The following is a 25097-nucleotide window of genomic DNA, read 5'->3' as shown; positions in this document are numbered from 1 at the left end:
AAAAAAAAAAAAAAAAAAAAGAAAATACGAGAAAAACAAGCCCCCGCATATCTAAATCATCTGAGTTTTCTCTTACTTGCAGCTAAACACATTCTGATTGAAATAACTGTCAGAAGAAAAAAATCCTATTGCAGAGCCATGTGTATATTCCTCTATTTTGCAAAATGGAATTATATATGTACACATAATAGTTATATATACATCTGGGGCGCCTGGGTGGCTCAGTCGGTTAAGCGTCTGCCTTCAGCTCAGGTCATGGTCCCAGGGTCCATCCCGCATCGGGCTCCCTGCTCAGCGGGAAGTCTGCTTCCCCTTCTCCCTCTGCCACTCAACCTGTTGTGCTCTCTCTCTCTGTGAAAATAAATAAAATCTTTAAAAAAATAGTTATATGTACATCTAAAATAGTTACATATACATCTAAAAACTATAACAATAGTTATATATACATCTAAACTATATGTACACATAATAATTAAATATACATCTAAAATATATACATCAAAAATAGTTATATATACCTATAATAGTTGAGAGATACTGAACACCTACTATGTGACAGGCTCATCTTATCACTTCTAATCCTGACAACCACTCTATAAGGTAGATGTTTTACTGCTCTTCCCATTTATAAGAGAGGAAACTGAGGCTTCAGAAACTTTCCCAGGATAACTAGCAGACAACTAGCTTGGGACTCAGTGTCGGGTCTGTGTGCCCCTGCAGAAGGTTCTTGGTCCACCCTATGCAGGCCCCCACCAGCTCAGTTAGTCCTAGAGAATAGGTTGGGGGCTGGGCTGGTGGTGAGGACTCTCACTTTTCTTTCTTATTTTTTTTTTAAAGATTGTATTTATTTATTTGAGAGAGAGAGAGAGAGCACAAGCAGGGGGAGGGGCAGAGGGAGAAGCAGACTTCCTGCTGAGCAGGGAGTCCCATGGGGGACTTGATCCCAGGACTCCATCCCAAGAACCCTGGGATCATGACCTGAGCCGAAGGCAGACGCTTAACCGACTGAGCCACCCAGGGGCCCCTCACTTTTCTTTATATATTTCCGTAGTGTTTCCTTTCAGTAAGCAAGTAGTATTTTTGAATTAGGAATTAATAAAACAACCCTGATGTGAGGCACTGCGCTAGGAATATAATCTTCTTCTTCTAGATTTGGTTATCTATTATGGATACCCACTCAGTCATACATGCTTTTTGGAAATAAGAAGCACCCTTTTCAAACGTTTATGAAAGACCCCCTGGCTAAGCGGTCTCAGGATTGACATTATCTTATTACGTGACCTATACCCCAGATAAGCTATCTGCCAGTCTGCCTCCCATAGGCACTGGGGAATTGGGTTCTGCGATAGATCTATTTGAAGAATCCTGAGTCCTTGAATGAGAGGGTTTTATGGATCGTTCTTTAGTGGCTGGATTTCTCATCTCCCACCAGTTACTAAAGGGTTGCTTCCTAGGATCTTTAAAAGAAAAGGTTCATCAAGAGAAAGTAGATGTGTGTTTCTGGGCTGCCCGATTCTATTTACAGCTTGCTTATGGTGCTTTGGCAGCCTACCAGATCAGCCTGCCAGAGAGATTTCCTTGAGGGCTTGCCCAGTTATCTTAACCACGTGGGTCAGGGCACTTTTTCCTTAAAGGTCCTGGCAGGGCCGGCAGGAACCAGCTCTGATACCAAGGAGCTACAGCCTGTAGAGATAAGCAGGGCTTCCTGGGAGAAAAGAAGGATTTGAAAAGTTACCCGCCACGATGTCGGACAGAAGCCCCTTCGAAACGGACATGCTCACCCTCACTCGCTACGTTATGGAAAAGGGGCGTCAGGCCAAAGGGACCGGGGAGCTCACACAGCTACTGAACTCCATGCTGACGGCCATCAAAGCCATATCCTCGGCTGTGCGCAAGGCTGGCCTGGCCCACCTGTGAGTCCGGGGGAAGCAGGTGCGGGTGCTCAGACACGCAGGGATTCAGGCCCAGGTGGGGCATGGGCAAAGCTGCAGGTGCTTGGGCCAGCTGCCGTGTCAGGAGCTATTTGCCTCTGCGCCCTGGAGGGGAGGCGCTTTTAAAAGTTTCTGTTTGATAAAGGGCTTTTGACTTGTTTCAAGAAAGGAACAAAATACTTGGAGACATGGTATGGAAAAAAAAAGATAAAATTTTTCTTTTTCCTTTTCTTAATATATAATTTTTCCAGTGGCCATGTAATATAAGCTCAGGGGCTTGTTGCATTAAAAATATAGGTTGAATTATGGTGACTTGTTTCTTGTGGCACAAAGAAAGAGCAAGGAAGACTTATTTAGCTTTATGCTCTTTAGCAGATATGAGCATTTTCTTGCCATGAACTTTGACAACGTGCTAGGAGCTAGGAATCATTTACAAAATAACTTCCTGCCCTGAAGCTCCAGTCTTACTCTGGAAAGGAGTCTTTTGCTTTAAAAACAATTTTGTGTTTCTTCTCTGTGACTCTTTATCTTCTTCTCTACTTGGTGTGCAGGAAGCTGGGAGGTTCTGGGTTTAGGAGGAGGGAATGCAGAGCGTTCTTCCACTTTGTTCTCTTCTGTACTCTGTCCAAGCACAGGACGAGGCCAAGTTCATGCTACAGCTGCTGACTGTCACAGCTGCTGACCTTAAAAAATAAGTCGCTTATCTTACCAGCAAAAATGAGTTTATTGGGGAATAGCAGAGAATTGCAATCTGGGACAAGCAAGCTATGTCAAAAACCATAGGCTGGTCTAACAAAGGAGAAGAAGGTTATTTTACGGAGGAGGAAACTGAAAATTGTTGTTTTGAACAAAAGCAAGAGTTCAGGGCCATAATGATTTCTTACTCGCTGAGTTGCTGGGGTAGTCCATTTCTTGTAGGAGATGCGATGTGCATCTTTTCCTGTGGGAGCCTGTAATTGATGATTTCCTGGAGGATTCTTCTGTTGGGGTTTGGAATTGACAACACTTCTGGAATGACCTCCAGCGGCACTGTGTGAGGGCTCCCCCTTCTGGCCTCCTGACTCAATTTTTTTTTTTTTTTTTTAAAGATTTTATTTATTTATCTGACAGACAGCGAGAGAAGGAACACAAGCAGGGGGGTGGGGGAGGGAGAAGCAGGCTTCCCGCGGAGCAGGGAGCCCGATGCGGGGCTCCATCCCAGGACGCTGGGATCATGACCTGAGCTGAAGGCAGATGCTTAACGACTGAGCCACCCAGGCGCCCCTCCTGACTCAATTTTAGTGAGGTTTCCCTCTATTAATTTTCATACAGCCAAGTGTCCAGTTTAAGTCTGCGGTAAAAAGAAGCTGGCTTTCTCTGGGGTTCCATTTTCTTAGTAGCAATTCCAGTGGCGGTCTTCTCAAAAGTTGAAGGGACCCATTATTATTATTCCTCCAAAAATGAAATAACAAAAAGAAATATCAAAATCTAATAATTTAAAATATTAATTCTTAACAATTTAGTACTTTTAATACCAAAAATTTGATAGTGTTATGGGGTACCTGGGTGGCTCAGTCGGTTACGCATCTGACTCTTGATCTCAGCTCAGGTCTTGATCTCAGGGTCATGAGTTCAAACCCTGTGTCGGGCTCCACACTGGGAGTGGAACCTACTTAAAAAAAAAAGATGCATTATGATCTCCTTTCCCTGCTTATTATTACCTCATTCAGCAATAATGGCCAAGCTCTACGATTAAGAACTTTCATGAATATGAGGTGCAGCCATTTGCGTCTGTCCTGCTCCTATGAGATGATGGGCCATACTGAGTGACACTAAATAGTGACTTTACCTGTCCCTGTATATGGGCCCTGCTATGCTTAGTCATTTTCTGGGCCTCTCCGCTGCTTGCTGCCATTTCAGCATTAGCTGCCCACTTTAATGGGTTTCTCCTCTGTGCAGGATGCTTAGGCAGGCAGCGGCTGCCGTGGTAGGGTTGTACTAATCGGCTTCAGAACTCTAACTTTGTGGCTGTTGAGTGTCCAGATGAAGCAGACTCAGGAATTGGATAATAGGGTGTTTATTGAACTTGGCTCTTCCTTCCATGTGATTGTCTACTCTTGTCAGGACCTCAGTTGCCCATTTGTAAACTGGAGGGGATACTAACAGCCCCTAACTTATAGGGTTGTTGTAAGGCTTAGTGAATCCATAGGATGAAGATTTCAACAGTGCCAGATCCATAAGAAATGCTCAGTAAATGCTCCTTATTGCAGTGGTTCCAAGCCCAGATCTGGGGAAATATGCGGGGGGCTGGTCCATGCTGCTGATTGTCCCCTAGGTGGCAGGTACAGCCCACTGAATCAAGATGTCAGACTCCACCTTTTTCTCAGAGGCTGAGGTCCTCAGGCTGGCAGGAGCCCCACATCCTGCCAATTCAGATGACATCCTTCCCCTGGCTCCTCAGTAAGAAACACCAAAATGGCAGTGTGAGAAGCCCATTGTCTGGAAATTCCTTCTTTCTAACAAAATGCTGAGATTAATAAACAGGACCCTGGAATTGCTTCTCATATTACTAGAAGGTCGCTCTCGGTCCTGGAGCAATTCTGCTCATGAAAATGGGACTTCCACATACTCCTGCCCCTTCCCATCCAGGGGACCTCAAGCCCCTCATTCTTTTGCTTCCTTTTTCTGGGAAGACATTTTTAGGTGCAAACTTAATGAATGCAAAAGGGATCAGAAATTTTCATGTTTTTTCTTCTTTTTTGTCCGCTCATTGTTGTAGGAAGAAGGGAAAGCTAGAGTGCTTCTTCTGGAAACATCTTCATGGTTTTCTACTGTCAGTGGTAGAATATCCCATTTAAAAATTGTCAGTAAAGCTTTTAGATTAGTTAAAATGGTAAAAGATATTTTCCTGTGGGTTATAAAGCTCTCTTGCATCCATGACCTAACTTGAAGCAGTTGTCAGACAATTAGATCTCATTATGAATGAGCTTCCATTCTTTCTGGAAGGAGGGGTGTTGATGGGGGTTAAGGGTAGAGGGCACCTGGAGGAAGGCTGTCAGTCAAGGAAGAGGGTGGGAAGTGAGTTGTCCCCTGCTTAGGGTAGATCAGTGGTTCTCAACCCTAGCTACCTGTTAGAACCACCTGAGGATTCCTTCAACAAATAAATGGGATTAAATAAGGGAGAAGTAGGGAAATTACTTTCCTGCCTTGCCTTCTTCATAATTCAGTGAATATGTATTGAGCATCTACTACTTCCTTGAGCACTATGGAAACCAGCACAGTAGTAGGCCAGTGTTCTAGCCTTCACTGAGGAGACAATCCAGCAGGAAAGGTATTTGCATGAACAGATCGTGAACTGCTGTGGGAGGGACGACAGGGGATGTGCCTGGTCTGTCGTGGGACCACGGAAGCTTCTGGAAGGGATCAGGAGGGAGAGTAGGGAGAAGCTGATGGTTGGCAGACAGCATTCCTGTGGGGGAAACACAATGAGTGAAGGTGAAAAGGAGAGGAGCAGCTTGCTGGGTGCCGGTGGCCACAGGACCTTTGTAGCTGTTGAGATGAAAAAGGCTTGAGTGGGGTAATAGCCATGCCACTCTTGGGGGAAAGTGTGGGGGTAGGGTGACAAACTCGGGGGTACCTGTAAGGCAAGGGTGTGCCTGGTGGATTCTGGAGGCGAGACTGGCTGAGCGAGGTGAGTGGGCCAGAGTTTCCTTGGTTGGGCCTTAAGCCCTCTGTGGGGAACCTGGGAACTCTGGGTGAGACCAGAGTGATCTGGTTGGCATTTTAGAAGGATCCTGCCCATGAGGGTGGAAGCTGGGAGAACTTCGCGTTCCAAAACATAAAGCTAGATAGAATTTTTCTTACATTGCTTGAAATGGTAGTGAAGAACAAAATTAAATTAGTTAATTGTGACCCCGAGTTTCCTTCTTAAGGAATGCAAAGCTACCACAGAACGATTTTTCATTCGGCCCACCAGGCCACTATTTGAGGGTAATCAAGAGATACTTGAGATTTCAGTGCTGGAAAGCCATGGGCCTTTACTTGTTGGAGTCAGTAATGATGGCGATGTGTCTTTCCCTTCGCCTCCCACTGCCGAATGCAGGTTTGTGTTTTATTAAGATTGAATTCTTTTTTTTTTTTTTAAGATTTTATTTATTTATTTGACAGGGAGAGACACAGCGAGAGAGGGAACACAAGCAGGGGGAGTGGGAGAGGGAGAAGCAGGCTTCCCCGCGGAGCAGGGAGCCCGATGCGGGGCTCGATCCCAGGACCCTGGGGTCATGACCTGAGCTGAAGGCAGACGCTTAACGAATGAGCCACCCAGGCGCCCCTATTAAGATTGAATTCTGGGTGAATAAGGGGATATGACAATATCCCTGAGATGTAAAGGAAGCAAGGTTGAGAATCCCCGCTGTGAGACATGTTATACGTGGTCTGTATAATTTGGAGACTCTGCAGCCATGAGAGGATTGGCGGGGTACAATGGTGGTGTCTTAGCGTCTGGGCTTCTTTGCTGGAGATTGGATTCCCTTAGTGATTTCATTGACTTTCCTCTTCTTAGGTACGGAATTGCGGGAAGCGTGAACGTGACCGGGGATGAGGTGAAGAAACTGGACGTGTTATCCAATTCCCTGGTGATCAACATGCTCCAGTCCTCCTACAGCACCTGCGTCCTGGTTTCGGAGGAGAATAAAGACGCGATTATCACCAACAAGGAGAAGAGGGTGAGTGCGGGATCGGAATGCAATTACCCTCTTCACCAGCAGATGGTACTACTGAGTTGGGAAGAATCTTTGCCTTGCTTTTTCTTTAGTTTCCGGGATTTTCTTTGATTCCTTAAGTTCTGTTTTCTGAAAAAAACGGATTGCATACTTTTTTAGCGAGAAGTCTTATGTGTCTAGTGCAAAAAATTCCCATAACAGGGGGGTGATTCATTCAGGAAATAAATCAGTAACTTACTGAAAATGCCTCAGTGCACGGTGGGGTTCATGGGTTTTCACTTCATGTGCCGGGAGCAAGTGCTGCATTTTTTTTGTGGCTTCAAAATCAAGTCCAATAAAAGGTAGAGTTCCTCGGAAGAGCAGGACAATACTCTTCCCATCCCCACTTCTATGCCCCATCTCCCCAATACACACTTCTCCAAGGGGGCTCTGGTTTCAGCAGAGATTTCTTCGTGCCTGACAAACTGTTAGACTCATACAGAAAAGAAACCATAAAAACCGTGTGCTCTTGCCTTAATACAGTGGTAAATGTGGTCAGTGCAGGGCATGACCGGGGAGGGTCTGTAGTCATTCTGGTTTCACAAGCAGTTCGTTAAAGACAGGGGTTTGCTGGTGGCCAAAAATTCAACCTATGTTCAGCTATGATGCAAAATAAACACTGGGACTGGCCCTTGTTTTATACACTGGGTGTTGGAGACCATTTCTTCATAATTAGCTGAGAGGATGGAAGAGGTAAAGCCAGATTTATTAAGCACCTGCTGTATACCAGGGACTGTGCAAAGCACTTTACTCTCATTGTCTCACACAATTTAAACTACATTACACTGATTATTTTCAACATTTAGTTCCCACTGATATGCCCCCAATCATCTCTCCAATCTAATCCATCATTTTCTTTCCCAGTTGGCCTGAGTTATACAAGTCTTGGTGCTAGTTCTTGAATATTCCATGCCTACTTCCATGCCAGCTCCTTGAACATTTTCCAGCATATGCTAGATGCTCAACGGATATCTGTTGAATGCATGCATGCATGAATAGATGGGCTTAGTTGAATTATCTACAGGGAGAATGGGGAATTTCCAAATTTATGGATTATCCCACTTTTTAGCCCCCCCTCACCCCCATTGAGCAAGGAATACAAAAGAAATAAAGGTCAGCTTAAGCTAGGGCATTACTCACCAGAAAGTCAGGGAAAAGTAATTTTAGTGGTGGGAGAAATGACTCCCATCTTACCTGATGTTATATTATCTGCGTTTAATTAGCCCGGAGACTCCTTTCCCTATCACTAAAGCTCTCCCAGAACCTTGCACCTAGGAGGCCTGTAAAAAGTATCTGGTGATTTCTTTCTATGCAATGGCAGCTGGAGCAGCCTGTGACAGCAGTGTGGGTGGGCTAGAAACATCCGCCCCCCCACTCTGTCTTCTGGTCTTCGCATAGGACAGGTGGGTTGGATGCAGCAAAACCTAGGACAGTATTTTTATTCCCCAGACTACTTATGCATACTAGCTCTCTTAGTAAGACAGATCCAGAGGCTCTGGGACATTGTTCTGAGATTTTCCAAAGTCTTTTGGCAAAAATGCTCTAAAAGGAGGAAAGCCTGTCTGCAGAGAGGTTCAGAAAGAATCATGAGTAAATCTATAACTGACCTTACCGTGGATATGGATAGAGCTAGCCTGGGTTCATCTTCAGCTTCTCCACCCCTTCTGGGCCGGGTGCCAATTTCAGACCTGGTTTCCTCTCACACCCTTGGCAGCTCTGAGTCCCCAGTGGGCCCACACAGGAGAGGAGGGCAGAGCCAGAGGAGGTGCGGAGGTGGATGGGACCTGGATCACCCCACGTGGGCATCAACTCATCAGTCTATGGGCAGGTTGGCTCTGAGCTCAGGATTCATAGATGCTGATATACTTTGCTCTCCTTGGTTATTGCATTTTTTGATAAGGATAGCCCTTTGCTCTAAATCACTTCTTGATGTAGTGTTACCTGCCATGTACAGCCATTCACACGGAGTGTGTTGTCTGAAAGGGGGCCAATCAGGTGGTTCTTCTCTCTGTGTATTTAGGGGAAGTATATAGTCTGCTTTGACCCACTGGATGGATCTTCTAACATCGACTGCCTGGCCTCCATTGGAACCATCTTTGCTATCTATAGAAAGGTGAGTAGACAGTCTGATCTTTAATGCCTCTTCCCTCTGGTAGTTTCTGGAAGGTTCGAGTTTGGAGTTCTAGTCTCTGTCCTCCTACTAACCAGACACAGCACTGTAGGCAAACCATAACTCGCTCGGTCTCAGGATCCTCACTGGAAGAACTGATGTGGTACTTTTCCGATTGCCTTCTTTATCAGCTGGGTGGGAAGGTAACGTCAGAGGACTGATGGAGCCTGGTTTTGAAAATCTGGATGTGACACAAATATCAGACGTGGTATTAGGTTCCTGGTGGCATTTGAGGACTCCTCTGTTTCTCAGATCTTACTGTATTCATTTTCTATTGCTGCTGTAACAATTGGCCACATGTTTAGAGGCTTAAAGCAATGCCCACTTATTATCTACCATTGTGTAGGTTGGAAGTCTGACAGGCATGGCTGGGTTCTCTGCTTGGGTCTCACAAGGCCAAAATCTGGGTGTCAGCCAGCCTGGCCTCCTCCTGAGAGGATGTGGGTGGGGAAATTAGCTCCCAGGCTCACTTAGGTGGTTGGCAGAGTTCAGTTCCATTCTCTTGTGGGTTGGAGGCCCTTGTTTTTTTTTGGTTTGTTTTTTGGCTGGCTGATGCTGGGGCCATTTTCAGCTTCTAGAAGCTTCCTACATTCTGTGGCTTGTGACTCCTATGTCCTTAAAGACAGCAAAGGCAGGCCAAGTCTTGCTCAGACTTCTAATCTCTCTGATATCCCCACTTTGCTTCATCTCCCCTGCCCTCAGCCACAGAAGTTCTCTGATTTTAAGGGCTCATTTGATTAGATTGGGCACATCTGGATAATCCGTGATGATCTCTCTATTTTAAATTGGTAACCCTAGGGGCGCCTGGGTGGCTCAGTTGGTTAAGCGACTGCCTTCGGCTCAGGTCATGATCCTGGAGTCCCTGGATTGAGTCCCGCATCGGGCTCCCTGCTCGGCAGGGAGCCTGCTTCTCCCTCTGACCCTCCCCCATCTCATGTGCTCTCTCTCTCTCTCTCATTCTCTCTGTCTCAAATAAAAAAAAAAAAAATCTTTAAATTGGTAACCCTAATTACATCTGCAAAGTCCCTTGTGACACATAATGCAGCACAGTCACAGATTCTGGGGATTAGGGTCTCTTTGGGGCATTTCACCTACCCCACAAACCCAACAACAGAGGGTTTTGTGGGTTGGTTTGTGACCATCCAGGATCACCTGAGACTTCATGTCAAACCACATAATCCACATTAGATCTCATTTGAGGATCAGTCCTCACTCCAGTCAGGATGGCTGGGCCTCTGCCCTGGGGGCTTTCAGGCAGAAGGGAGACCAAGGATGCTGGATGGCTTTAAGGATTGCTCAGTTGGGTAATCTGCCCTCCAGGCTGGTTGCAGAGGCCCATACCCATGCCTCTGGCTCACAGCACACATTCTGTCCACTAAACCAGTGATCAAACAAGTCTCAGGCATCACTGACTTTCTACACTATGATTTGGCACTAATTCTGTAATGTGCATGTAATTAACTTTCTCTGAGTGTTTTCCTTAGTGCTCTTAGATGATAAACGTGGCGGGGAGGATTGGCTCTGTCCCATTCACCTAATGTGCTGTCCATAGATGTTGATATTGCAAGATATTTCTGCCTAGCTGATGGTTGTCCAAAGAAAGAGCCCAGAATTTTATTTTCAGGGGCAAAAGCTTAGCAGAAAACTAACCTTAGCATGATATGTGAATTAGTCTAAGCTTCTTTCTGAGGAGAACATCAAGGAGCAGGAGCGGGCTCTGTGATTCCTGTTTTGGAGAACCAAATGGAAGCCAAGCCACCCTGGACGGGAGGGAACCTCTGAGAATTTTGCTTTCCCAGTTGGTGCTTCTCTTTTTTTCCTTGCAAAGAGAGAAAAGGAGACTTTTGCAGAGGGAGCAGGTGAGAATGACCAGACACTTTCTCTGGTATTTGAGAGAGTGAAAGATTAAGATGATGTTTTGAGGTCAAGCAAAAATGAGCTAGGTGAATAAAGGAGCTTTGCTTCTCCCTTTGAGGTACAGCGTAGAGATAAAAATAAAGGGACAGATGGTGTGATCTTTATGAGATTCTGGAAAAAGACACCCGTGCTGAGCGTGAGTCGGGCACGTTCTGCCCAGCTGCAAGCACCGTGCTCCTGGGTCAGTCCTCGCCTCAGCCCGGGAGCCAGGTGCACATTCTGCTGTCGCTTTCTTACTGGTGAACACATTGAAGAACGGAGAAGTGACTCGACTAAAATCAGCAGTCAGGACATGGCTGGTCGGAGGCTCAAATTGGCTCTCTAGCTCCACCAATCACATTTCTTAATAGCTTCTCACCCGCCTCCAGTTTTATTGAGATATAGTTGACATATGGCATTGGATTAGAATAGGTGAACAACATAATGATTTAAGATATGTATGTACATATGTATATGTGTATGCATATATATACACTGTGAGATGATCACCATAGTAAGTTAACATCTATCACCTCACATAGTTAAACAAATATATATATTTTTTCCGGTCATGAGAACTTTTACGATCTACTCTCATAGCCACTTTCAAATGTACAATCCGTACTCTTAACTATAGTCACCATGCTGTACATTACATCCTTACAACTTATTCATTTAATAACTGGAAGTTTGTACCTTTTGGCCACCTTCACCCATTTGCCCCTCACCCTTCCACCCCTGCCCCTGGCAACTACCAATATGTTGCTAGAAAAAAAACCACAGGAGAATATCATCATGCCTTTGGGGAAGGTAAATATTTCTTAAACAAGAGATTGAAAGCAATAACCATGAAAGAAAGGGCTAATGAACTATAGTTCATTAAAATTAAGAACTTTTGCTTATCAGAAGACAAAATTAAGAGAGTGAAAAGGTAACTACAGACTGGAAGAAAAGATTTTCAATACATATTTCCAACGAGGGACTCCTATGCAGAATAAGAACTTCTACAAATGAATAAAAAAAATACCATCAATCTAATCAAAGGGATGGGCAAAGACTCAAACAGGCACTTCACTAAAGAGATTTTTTTTCCACAACTGGTTAATAATAAGCACAAGAGAGATGCTCAACATCATTGGTCCTCAGAGAAATGAACATTAAAACAACGAGACATCATTCACCCCAGGAGAATGGCTAAAATGAAAAGTGTATACCAAGTGTTGATGAAGAAACTGGGAATTGTACGTTGTTAGTGGTAGTAAAAAATAACACAAACACTTTGGAAAGTTGAGATGGCACCTGCTGATGATAAACATAGAGTCATACATTATGGTCCAACAAATCCACTCCTGGTACGCACCCAAGATAAGTGAGTGCTCGTGTCTGTCCAAAGACATGTGACAAATGATTCATAATAGCTCCTGATTGGAAAACAAAGCCCAAGTGTGTATCAACATTAGAATAGATGAATAAATTGTGGTGTATTCATACAACAGAAAACTACATAGCAATGAAAAAGAACAGAAAACTGCTATGTGCAATAACAGATAAAATTGCAAAGACATAATGTTGTGAAACAAGCTAGATACAAAAGAACACATGCTTTGTGATTTCATTTATATGAAGTTCTAAAACAGGCAAAGGTGATTATCCTTTTGATGTCCACATGATAAAAGGCAGGGTAGACGTTACCTTTGGAGGAGGTGATAGTGATTAAGGAGGGGCGCAAGAGTCTGGTAGGTTGTTAGAAATGTTCTGTAATGGGGCGCCTGGGTGGCTCAGTCGGTTGGATTCCAGAGTCCTGGGATCAGGCCCCGTGTCAGGCTCCCTGCTCCATGGGGAGACTTCTTCTCCCTCTCCCTCTGCCTGCCGCTCCCCCTGCTTGTGCACTCTCTCGCTTTCTCTCTCGTTCTCTGTCAAATGGATAAATAAAATCTTTTTTTTTTTAAAGAAATGTTCTGTAAATTGATCTTGGTTGTTACATAAGTATATATTACATGTATGTAAAAACTCATTGAACTGTACAATTTGGATTTGTGTGCTTTGCTATGAGTAAGTTGTACCTCAATACAAAGAAAAATGGTCTACTTTTCCATACCTTCTACCACCAAACACAGTGAGCCTTTGCAATTGCCATTAACTTTACTGGTAAGGGGCTATAGGATGCATCCCTTCCTTTACCTATGACAGATTTAGATGTTTTATTGGGGTAGGAAGAAATAAAAAGACTGGAGAAAGATAACACTAAATCGTTTGCAAACTACTCTGAGATTTTCTGAGAAGAGTGTCATAGCAATAGAGATGACTAATATGAAGTAGATCTTAAAAATCTCAAAATCAGAAAAAAAAACGAGCCTTTCTCTTTTCCATGCACTGAAATAAATTATAGATGGGTTAATGAATTTCATGGAGAAATAAAACATAGAAGAAATAAAACATAGAAGACTATTTGTCTGGCCTTATCTTGATGTAGGAGAAATTCTTTTTTTTTTTTTTTAAGATTGTATTTATTTGCGAGAGAGAGAATGAGAGACAGAAAGCATGAGAGGGAGGAGCAGACTCCCTGCTGAGCAGGGAGCCTGATGTGGGACTCGATCCCGGGACTCCAGGATCATGACCTGAGCCGAAGGCAGTCACTTAACCAACTGAGCCACCCAGGCGCCCCATTGATGTAGGAGAAATTCTATCTAGCCGTAAAGACAGAGAAGAAAATAATATGGGCTGTAATGAATAATTTTATTTATTTATTTATTTTTAAATATTTTATTTATTTGAGTGAGAGAGAGAGAGGGTGCACGAGCAGGAGGGAGGGGCAGATGGAGACAGAGAAGCAGGCTCCCTGCTGAGCAGGGAGCCCTATGTGGGACTCAATCCCAGGACTCTGGGATCATGACCTGAGCCAAAGGCAGACGCTTAACCTACTGAGCCACCCAGGTGCCTGAATAATTTTAATTACCAAAAAATTGCACTGCAAAAGAAAAGGACACTGTAAATAAAATTAAAAGGCAGATGGCACTCGAGGAAAATAGATGTAACACATATAAGGCATTACTATCTCTCATATGTAAAAAGGTATTAAAATAAACAACAAGAAGATAAATACCCTGAGAGAGAAATACACAAAGACATGAAACGGGCAACTTACAAAATAAGAAATAAAATTGGCCAAGAAGGCAATGAAGTTTACATTGTTAACTATAAAAAAATGGAAATTAAAACAAAAGAAATGTAATTTTTTTTAGCCATCAAATTGGCCAAGTTGAAAAAATAGTGCTCTCTTATATTCATCAGATTGAATTAAAGCAAATGCTTTGGGGCACCTGGATGGCCAGTCGGTTAAGTGTCCGACTCTTGATTTTGGCTCAGGTCATGATTGCTGAGTGTGGAGCTTGCTAAAGATTCTTTCTCTCCCTCTTCCTCTGCCCCTCCCCCCACCCCACCCCACTCCCACTTGTGCATGCACACGTGCTCTTTCTCTCTCTCTAAAAAAAAAAAAAAAAAGCAAATGCTTTTATCACTGATGGTAAAGCTATAAGTTAATGTAATCTTTCTGAGGGGCAACTTTTCAATATGTATCAATAGTCTTTTACCCAATAATTTCATTGTTTGGAATTTCTCTTGGGAGAATAATCAGAGAAACACATATTTGTGCACTAGATTGTTCATCTCAGAGTTGTTTTGGTATTTTAAAAAAATTAGGAGACATCAAAAGAAAAATAAGGGAATACTATAAACACCTGTACACACATAAATCTGACAACTTAGATGAAATGGAACAATTCCTCAAAAAGCACACTCTGTTAAGAGAATGAACACACAAGCTACAGAATGAGAGAAGATATTTGCAAACCAGTCTGACAAAGGACTCCTATCTAGAACATAAAAGCACTCTCAAAACTCATTAGTAAAAAACTCTGAACAATCCAATTAGAACATGAGACATGAAGAGACATGTCACCAAACAGGTGAAAATGAGTCTGTTGGCAAATAAGCACATAAAAGATGTTCAACATCACTAGCCATTAGGTAAATGCAAAGTGAGACCATGATGAGACATCACTACACACCCAATAGAACCCCTAAAATACAAAATAGTGACAATACCAAATGCTGGCAAGGATACAGAGAAATCATGTCCCTCATGTGTTGTTAGTGGAAATGTAAAATGATACAGCCACTTGGGAAAAATTTGGCAGTTTCTTCGTTTATCCCAGAGAAATGAAGACTTATGTCCACACAAAAACCTGCATGTGATTGGTCGTGACAGCTTTATTTGTAATAGCCCACAACTGGAAATAACCCAAACGTCCTACAATAGGTGAATGGTTGAACAGTGATACATCTATACCATGAGGAACCACTCAGCAATAAATTGGAATAAACTATCCATGCACATAACAACTTCAAGGGGTCTCAAGGGTAAAAAGTGAAAAAAGGTAATTTCAAAAGTTCACAAAATGTATGATCCCATTTATGTAACCTTCTCTAAAAGACATACTTGTACAGGGGCGCCTGGGTGGCTCAGTCTGTTGAGCATCCGGTTCTCGGTTTTGGCTTAGGTAGTGATCTCATGGGTTGTGGGATCGACTCCCGCATCTGGCTCATGCTCAGCAGGGAGTCTGCTTGAAAGATTCTCTCCCTCTGTCCCTCCCCCTCCCCCTTCCCCCATGCTCTCTCTCTCTCTAATAATAAATAAACAAATCTTAAAAAAAAAAAAAAAAGACATACTTGTACAGCTGGAGAAAGATCAGTGGTTGCCAGGGGTTAGGGATGGCTGGGTGGGGAAGGAGGATGGGTATGACCATAAAGGAGTAGCAAGAGGGAGATTTCTCTGCCTGATGGGATAGCTCTGTATCCTTATGCGGTGTCTACACATGTGATAAAATGGCACAGAGTGACACACAGACTTAATACTGATGTCAGTTTCCTGGTTTTGATATTGTACTATAGTAAAATATATGCAATGTAACTACTGAGGGAAATTGGGTGAAAGGTACATGGAGTTTCTGTACTATCTATGGAACTTCCTGTGAATCTATCATTATTTTAAAACCAAAAGTTAAAAAATTTCAGGAAAAATCTAAATTTTAAATAAGGGTTTGATTAAATTTGGGAATGCCTATGCAATAGCCTGCCCAGCCTGCTCCTGAAAAAGTATATCTGCATGTATATATAGGCACATGTATAAACTTGCGTGTGTATTTGCGTGTGTCTGGATTTCTGGAGCAGACTCTGATTGGGCCAGGTTGTGTCAGGCATCTATCCTAGCCCTCATTAAATTTGTTTGTCTCACAGCAACTCAGAGTACCCACTTTGGATAGGGAGGCAGTTAAGAAAGTCCCTTTTGCACCGGTTAGATACCCCAAGAACGGGGAGGAACCAGGAGGAGCATCTACACTTAAGGGGTCGGAAGAATAGGAGGTGGCAAAAGCAAATAAGAAGGCACAGCTAGAGAGCTAGAAAGAAGGCCATGAAGGGTTCCTGGACCCAATTCCAATGTGGGGGTGAGGAGGGTCCCCACATAGCACCAAACAATTCTCAGACACTGGCAGGTGTCCAAGAATTCAACTCATTTCTGATACTATCTACCCGGAGATAGCATCAGAATCCAGGGGTGAAGGGCTCAGTCCTACAAGGCAACCCCAGGCTATTATCTGGACTTCCGACCAACCTGCTATAGATTGGAAGTTCCGATGACCCCCCTCCTTGGCAACTCAATTCAGATGCCAGTCCCAAGCCCAGGTTGTTACCTGTACTTCTGACTGATTGACTAGAAATCAGAGGTTCCCAAGATCCCCTCCTCAGGTTTGATTAATTTGCTAGAGCAGCTCACAGAACTCAGAGAAACATGTTGCTAGATCACCAGTTTATTATTAAAGGATATAACTCAGGAAGAGCCAGATGGAAAAGATGCCTAGGGCAGGGTATGGGGAAAGGGTGCAGAGCGTCTTTGCCCTCTCTAGGCATACCACTTTCCCTGAACCTCTGGGTGTTTACCAGTCCAGAAGCTCTTCAAACTCTGTCCTTTTCAGGTTTAAAGGAGGCTTCATTACATAGGCTTACTTGATGAAATCATTGGCCACTGGCAGTAGATTCCATCTCCATCCCTTCTACGCCTCCAGGAGGTCAGGGGGTGGGGCTGAAAGTTCCAACCTTCTAATCACAGGGGTTGGTTCTCCTGGCAACAAGCCACCCTCCTTCTGTGCTGTCCAAAAGTCATCCATCAGCATGACAAAGACACTTTATCACTCTCAACACTAAGGGAGGTCTGAGGGTTTTGGAAGCTGTGAGCCAGGAACTGTGGGCAAAAACTAAGTATATATGAGAAGTGCATTTTGGTCAGCTGAACGCACAAATAGGTATTTCTTATAAATCACAATATTGGAGGTCAGAAAAGAGGGAGGTGGACAGATGCTCAGGAGAGACCCATATCAAGATGGAGACAGCAGCCAAGTGACCCAACATTGCCCAAAGGTAGGGTAAGGAGGACTGGACAGTATGCTCCTGAGATGGTAGATGGGGGTCATATCTGGCAGCCTGCAGTGGGGGCAGAAGAAGAAAGATAGCTAGTATAGACAGGCATTCTAGACTCCAGGACCTAGATGAAGATGGAGATAGGGCAGTGGCTAGAGGGAAGTCTTGTGATCTAGAAAGTATTTTTTCTTATTTCTTTAGGCCAGAGACTTCCACCTGTTATTAGAAGCCAGTGAAGCCAGTGGGGAAGGAGTAGTTCGCTTTCAAGCCCCAGCTCAGAGCCCAGAGGGCCCCAGAGAGGGTGCTAGGCTGTGTGGGGGCTGCAGGACCACAGCTCAGAGGAAGGACAGCCTCTGGTCAGGGAGAAATCAGCAGGACAGACCTCTGGTTTCATACACAGAAAATGTGGTCCTTCTCGTGGCCGAATGAAGGTGTTTCAGAAGCTTCGATGGTGAAGACTAAAGATTTTAGTAAAAAACCTTCCACTTTTCTGAAGATTCTTAAGAACTCATGCTTTAGAGCTGTGTTTCCCAAACTAGCATGCCTCGGAATCACCTGGAAGCTTTCTGGAGGCCCAGAGTTTCTGATTCTGTAGGCCTGATTGGGGGAGCGGTGGGGGAGACAAGTATTTGTACTTCTAACAAGATCCCAGGGGATGCTGATGCTGCGGTCCACTTTGAGAGTCTGCTACAGGGCCTGGTTCTCAAAATCCTTATGTGGCCAGGAATTAGAAATAAGGCCAATTTATTGAACATGTCCAAGTCAAATAAAAATGTAATTAGTTGCAAAAAAATGCAAAACTGTGAAAATAAGGAAAAATTATTAGAGGGAACGTGACACTTTTAAAGAAGATCGGTTTTACAGTGAAGTCGTTAGGATATTACACACAAAGGGCCGACTGGCCCCATATTCCGTGACAGTGTTGAGAAGGATGCTGGCTTTAGCATTGGGAGATGTGGGTCCATCCCAGCTTTATCACTCACTGGTTTCAAAATGTGTGGGTACCTCTCCTGACCTCCATCCCTTCACTTTTAAATGAGGGTTAGGGAGACTCTCCATTCTTTCACAAAAGCATGATGATGTGAGAGTACTTTGAAAAAGATAAAGCCTTATATAAATAAAAATTACTATTTTACCCTGAAGAAGTTATTCTACAGGGGAATTAATTAGCATAATTGATATATTTTTAAAGTGCGTATAACATTCTGGCTCAATATTGTTGTTCTGATTCCTATTTACATAATCACCAGTGTGTCTTCATAATTTTAAAGGTATTTCCTTCACCTCCACCACTTTGCAATTCTCTGGAATTTTCTGCTCAGCAGGGAATCTCTATGCAATATTTCTGGACTGGACTTTTAGCCAAAATCCACTGGCATCTAGAGAGAACAAAGCATCTAATTAAACAGCCAAGGTAGCTGTGCTAGAAAACAAAGAGTGGGGAATCGAATGGCTTAGAAGCAGTGAGGCCAACAGTTCGTATTTAACCCTTGCACACCCAGCTCCATGCTCCTTGGGCATAACAGGCTATGGGAAAGTGAGTTTGGAGCCTCAACCTATCACATTCGTCATAGCTATTTGCCATGATCTGTGGAGCTGCATCCATCTGGCTCTTCTGATTTGAAAAGAGTTGATGGAAGTTTGCCCACTCGCCTCTCCTTCCAAGCTCTTGTCACATCTGCCGTCCACAATTATGTTAGGGTCCAGAGCCAGCCCCAGTGCTTGTCCAGAATTCTCTCCCATCCCTGAAGGCTTTGCTGTGAAGTCAGAACCCCAGATGAAGGTGGGGAAAGAATGGAGCGTGCCTCTTCTCCTCCCCCCTCCCCAACTCAGCTCCTCACAGCCGAGCCCAGAAGTTTGCTACTCATTTTTCCAAACTAATCAGATTTTATTCACTTGCCTTTTAGAGCACAAGGAGGTGGGGAAGGAAGGAACCTTCGAGAGGTATTGGGGAAAGCGGGTCTAAAGTGGAATCTCAGCTGCAGCCCTGCCCCTCCATTGAGAACATTCGCTGTTCCTTCCTCAGCATCCCCACCTGTCCTGTCTCTGAAGTCCCACTCACACCTGCACTGCTGCCATGGCAAAGGGAAAAGCTTCCTCAAGAAAACGTTCAGAACTGTAGACGTGGGCTCAGGGTGGAGGTGTGGGGGTGGAGGTGGGGGGCAAGCAAGGGCAAGGCCTTCGAGGTGCAGCACGTGGAACGGGGAAGAGCCCCGGGCCAGGCTGCCTGGGCTTGACTCCAGCTCTGAGGCTTCTTGGTGTCAGGTGAGTTATCCAAACATTCAGGCTCTGAGTGGTGCATCCACACAATGGAGATGATAAAGATATTTCCCTCAGAGGACCGTTGAGTACGTACAATGAGATATGGCACAAGATCAAGCTTAATGACCTTGGTTGTTGTAACAGTTAAGGAGCACGGCTTATAATTTTTAAGAGGGGCTGTGGTTTTAGCATCTTGGGGTGGTTTTTGGTAGGATGCAGACAAATGTGTTCGGAAACCAGGGAGAAGTCCAAAGATGGCCTCTGCAATGGCTCAGCTAGAACCATTTGTTACCATGGCAATGCATTCCCTCCAGATGCGTGTGCTTCAGCTCAAAATTCTGAGGACTGCACTTCCTTCAGTGGTTCAAAGAGAGCTGAAGCCCAGGCCTCTGGCAAAGGGTTCTGTCCAGAGACAATAACACCCCGTGTTTCTCTTTTCTCTTCCATAGACCACAGAGGACGAGCCTTCTGAAAAGGATGCTCTGCAGCCAGGCCGAAATATCGTGGCTGCAGGCTATGCCCTCTATGGTAGTGCAACCCTCGTGGCTCTTTCCACTGGCCAAGGCGTGGACCTCTTCATGCTCGACCCAGTAGGTACCTAATGTAGCAGGTTCAGTACATAGGGCTCCCTGCGTCTCTGTGCATGAATCCCAGTCGGCTGGGGTAATTTTCTGGTCATTCTTAATACTTGCTTTTGGGACAAGAGAGGCTAGTTGGGGAATCAACACCAACATCAAAAAATATTAATGACCTGTGTCCAATGGAGGGCGTTTGAAGTGTTCTGTGGGGTCTGTCGTATCAACCAGGCTCTGCCCTTAAGGAGTTTCTAATCCAAAAATGCATCCAATCTCTTTGGCTTATAGAAATACAATAATTTAAAAAACCCCAATGTTACCGATGTCTAGACAGAAACATGGATTTTTTAGAGCAGCACCATCCAATAGAACTTTCTGTGACCATGCATATGTTCTGTAATCTGTGCTGTCCTCATGTGGCTGTTGAACACTTGGAATGTGGTTAGTGTGACTAAGAAACTCAGTTTTAAAACTTTGTGTCATTTTAATTAACTTAAATTGCCACACGTGACTAGTGGTTACCCTATTGGACAGCATGGGTTTGTGGGACTGCCGCTAAAGTAGATGTTCTTCCCAATTAAGTAAAGGATGTTACCGTATTAGTGGTAAAGCTCAGGACACAGGCTGGAAATGGGCAGGTCTTGAGGACTAGGATGCAGGAGTCCCAGGCTTGCAGCATGGCCAGTCTGGTCTGGACACTACCCCTGATTCTGTGTCTCTCACTCAGGTTTCAAGTGCCAGGGAGGAATATTTAATTTGCCAAGCTAAGTCAAATGCCTGACCTTGGGCTGGAGGAGGCTCAGTCTTCCTAGATTGGCATCCAATGAGAAGAGTTACTTCTTCAAAGGGAGTTAGGCTGCTTTTAGGAAGTCTTACTCCACACTGGGCTGCTCCAAAGCAACAAATGTCCACAGCAAGTTATTAAAGCTCATGAGCCGGAGACTATCAGGAACTTGCCTATAATAAAAAGAAGTTGAGTTTACTGAACAAGGAAGGATGTGCTCTAGAAGAACAGTAGAGTGTCATGCTAGGAGGGAGTTGGGATGGACTTACACTATAGCAAGTGGGCTTTTGCTTGATGATCTCAGGAGGATTCAAGAAAGAGAGGGTCAATTCTGGCTTGGGAGTGATTCAATTAATGATTGTGTATCAATCATTTTTATCTGGGAGGTGGGAAGATTGAAGTGAAGGTAGAGATTCATTGGTTAAGAAGAAGTCATCACTCACAGCAGAGGGGAAGGATGCTTAGTTACTTTTGTGGTTGCTGAGTATTCTCATCACTGTCTTACTTCAGACATGGTCAGCATGGTCTTGCCTCTTTTATATTCTGGGAATATAAATTCCTATGTTTATTAGGAACCTTCTAGTCTAGCTGCCAGCTGTGAGCTATCAGCCTGGGGGATTTCACTTTCTTAGTCTTCAAAGTTCATTAAAACTGATTACATTTCCAAGCCTGGTTTTTCTCCTTGTGACTTAAAGAGACATCCAGCCTTTCAAGGTGATACATGCAGCCAGCTAATCACATCCATAAGCACTCAGATAAATGGGTACCTGAGGGATGTCCTGCAGAGTAACCACGGTGGGGGCAGTGGGCACAATTTTATTAATAATTCTGATGATTTCTTTCATTTTTATCCTTTTCATTTCTTATGCCAAGTGAATACAGTTTCTGATTGAAGGGATTTCCTCATTACCCTGTATAAGAGTCACTGGGATACTGGGGATCTTTCATGGTTTCTAGGACTGAGTCATTAAAATAAACAGACCACACATTTGTAGGGGAACTGCATCCCCTACCTTTATGATGAATCCTGTCCATGAAACTTCTTCCTCTCATTGTCGATGGCCCAAATCTTCCTGGAAACATTAGGAATTAACCAGGAATGAGAACTTGGGGCATTAATACTTTGAGCTTCCCTATAAATAAGTAATCTGTCAGGCAGTGAAAATTAGCAAGGAAACGTTCCCTCTTTCCTCTGAATTATTCCATCTCTTGCTAGAGCACCGCTGGAGCTGCAGAAGGACATGGCACGGCCGGGCTCCTCGAGCAGGCGCACACCTTCCGATGCTCTCTGATTGTTGGGGACTGTGCTGTTGCCTTCTGTTTCCTGGTATCTCTCTTCTTCCAGGTGTTTCTTTTCATCCTTCTAGGCTCTCGGTGAATTTGTCCTCGTGGAAAAAGATGTCAAGATAAAACAGAAAGGCAAGATTTACAGTCTCAATGAGGGCTATGCCAAGTATTTTGATGCTGCCACCTCAGAATATGTGCAGAGAAAGAAATTTCCTGAGGTGAGTGAAGAAAGCCTAAGGCAGTAGCAGGGAGAATGCTGCCTCAGTGGGTCCCTGTTTGGGTGGCGGCTTTGGGAGCCTGGCTGAAAGAGGTGATGCCGCTGTTTATGACTCTGATCAGTATGAGAATGGCAGACTGTGCCTTTCTTCATAAACGAGCAACGTCTTTTACAGCTAAAAGTTACCTCCTCAAGATAATACTCCCTAGTTTCGTTTTTCCAGGAGACATTGTTTATGAAGAAGACAGACCACATTTTCAAAATTCAGGGTTCAGGCCAGAACCTGTCAGGTCATTTGCTTGCTGAGCTACCACCTATATAGATTCTGGTCACTCACTTTTATTTGCTTTTAGGTGTAGTAATTATATTTGAAAGTCCCATTCATATGTCCTGTGTTTACCCCAAGCTTTAGGATGTTCTTTGTCTCTCAACGGGATTACCAAGTTCTGGACTTCATGTGTCTATTAATGCAGCCCAAAGAATCCATTCAGTATATTCACCATACTAAGAGAGCTTTTAAGACAGGTGTGGGAGCAGAGTCAAAGAATTTCCAGATCAAGAGTGTAAAGTCTGTTCTAAATTGGAAGAGGAATGCAAGCCTGTTTACAAGTGGGACCATCTCTCACCAAATTCTGGGCGATGTCACAAGAGAGGCCCTTTATCCTGTGGTGGGAAGGCAGTGGTATGGGGTGCCTGCCTGGCGTCCCTGGGAGTCCTCATGAACTCCAAGGAGAAAGAGCTCATGATTCCCTGGGACCAAGAGGCAGTCAGTCAGCAGGATCCCAGGACCTGCCTCTGTGGCCCCAAGCTGAAGCTATAGAGAACTTTCTACTTTCTTTCATTTGGTTTTTAAGTGAAGTTCTCAAAAATGCAGTTTCCTGTACCTCTCCTTCATAGGGTTGTATTTCGCCATCACGCACAAACCCATCCAACGTCTTGAGGGCAAAAGTAACAGGATGTGAATTGTAAGGTTGATAAAGTCAATATTATTTACATGCTTCTGGTCTTGGAGATGTTTCATAGTGGCTCCCATTCTAAGCTAAAAAGTGCCTCTCCTTGAGCCCATAAAAGAAGATATTTATGTTACCACTAAAAAACAAAAGTCCTGCACAAAAAATACCATAAATCTCTTTGAAGGGGAGATTTCAAATGAGAAAAAAGGCATCAGCTCATGAGTGACCGACAGCTGGTGAACAGGCTGACCCCACGAGGACCCCTTGTAAATCTTACCACAGGCTGGGCTCCGAAATGGAAAACCACGCAAAGAGCATGATTATGCTAGTCAGGGAAGAAACATAAATCCCTTGCCCTCTCAGTAAAACTGGAACTCTTAGAAGATATTTAAGATCTTTCTCAATTCCATTTTAACTATTTTCCCTCCCAAATAATGCTCTCTGCTCTTTAAAAAAGATGTTTCTTTTGTATCCTTTCTCACAGGCCAGCTTAGATAGTTTGACTACAGCTAGAAGAAAGACACTAGGTTCTAAGGTAAAGCTACACTTTGCAATTTTACAAAATGGAGTAAATTCCTTAAGAGGGTCTACACAGTTTCACAAGAGATGTCCCAGGAGTAAGAAAGGTCCATTAGGCCAGTGGTTCTGAAGAATTTTTGACTGTGACCATTAATAACAAATGCATTTTCTGTTTAATTCAGAGCACATGTGTGCAAGCATGCACGCACACACTCACACATGCCCCACCGAAACAAAAGTAAACTACCTTACTGTCTACTGTGCTCTAAGATATTTTTTCATTCTTTTCTATTCAATTCTATTCTGTTCTGATCTGATCTCTTCTGTTCCATTTGTTTAGATTGCATTTCATTTGAAAAAAACATGTTTAGTAATGACCCATTAAATGGATTTTATGACCCATTAATGGATTTCCATCCACACTTGAAAAAGCACTGCACTAGGCAGCTTCTTAGACATTTCACTACATTATAAAATTAATCTACAGATTCAGAATGGAGACAGTGAGACAAAAATAAAATAAAGGGGAATGTATGCATTACATACAGAACAGGGTAACATCACTCGAATAGCCCATAGATGGCTGCCCGTTATTGCACCCAGTATGCTGAACGGGTGGGACTCGTGCAGTAAGATCTAAACAGCAGGTTATTCTGACCTCCTCCTCACTCTGCAACAGCTGTTCAGAGGAGTAGTCCCTCTTAGAAAATAGAAAGTCAGTGTTCACTTATCATGGAAATGGTAGACTATTGAGCCGAACATATTACTCAGTATTTCAATACCAATTCAAAGATGAGACCCTTCTCAACAGCAAAGGCACATATTCCCCAACATAAGGCAAGTCTCCAGAATCCTCCAGTTGTTTTTTAACATGAAATTCTAGATTTAATATGCATCTGCCCCTAGCATAAAAGGAGTTGTTTTGTCTCTAGGAAGTTTTGGTTTTTCTTGCTTGCTTTTTACATAAAATCCCTTACAATTCCATAAATTGAAGACTAAGGATTAGTTGGTTCGGGCCCAGAAAGTTTAGTCTACATGTAACAGCAGGAAACCAGTGTGAATGCTTGATGATTTCCTCAGGCAATGCTTGAGAGTCCAGGGAGGGACTTTCTTCTTGATGTGAAAACAAAGATCATATTGATGGAAGTGCTGGATGGTCTTGGGAGTGTCCAATACTAACTGATAAGAAATAGAGATGAATAGACAATGAAACCCAAAGCTACTTTCTAGGATTTCCACCTGTAGATACAAAAAGGAATTTTGACTTTGGACAAATGGGGATACCCTCAA

General features: G+C 43.8%; 1 protein-coding gene across 1 annotated transcript in view; it reads left to right on the top strand.

Annotated features, from left to right (window-relative positions):
• The first annotated feature begins 1667 nt into the window (after window positions 1-1667).
• Window positions 1668-25097, top strand: part of FBP2 (fructose-bisphosphatase 2) — a 30431-nt gene continuing 7001 nt past the window's right edge. The window contains exons 1-5 of the mRNA XM_032392937.1: window positions 1668-1913; window positions 6472-6634; window positions 8691-8783; window positions 19922-20062; window positions 22199-22336. Coding sequence (XP_032248828.1) covers window positions 1744-1913; window positions 6472-6634; window positions 8691-8783; window positions 19922-20062; window positions 22199-22336 — 705 coding nt within the window. The 5' untranslated portion in view covers window positions 1668-1743. The remainder of the gene's footprint in view (window positions 1914-6471; window positions 6635-8690; window positions 8784-19921; window positions 20063-22198; window positions 22337-25097) is intronic.

This window comes from Phoca vitulina, unplaced genomic scaffold (assembly GCF_004348235.1).
Source record: "Phoca vitulina isolate PV1807 unplaced genomic scaffold, GSC_HSeal_1.0 scaffold70, whole genome shotgun sequence".
NCBI classification, from domain to species: domain Eukaryota; kingdom Metazoa; phylum Chordata; class Mammalia; order Carnivora; family Phocidae; genus Phoca; species Phoca vitulina.
This window is presented reverse-complemented; position numbering and strand designations above follow the sequence as displayed.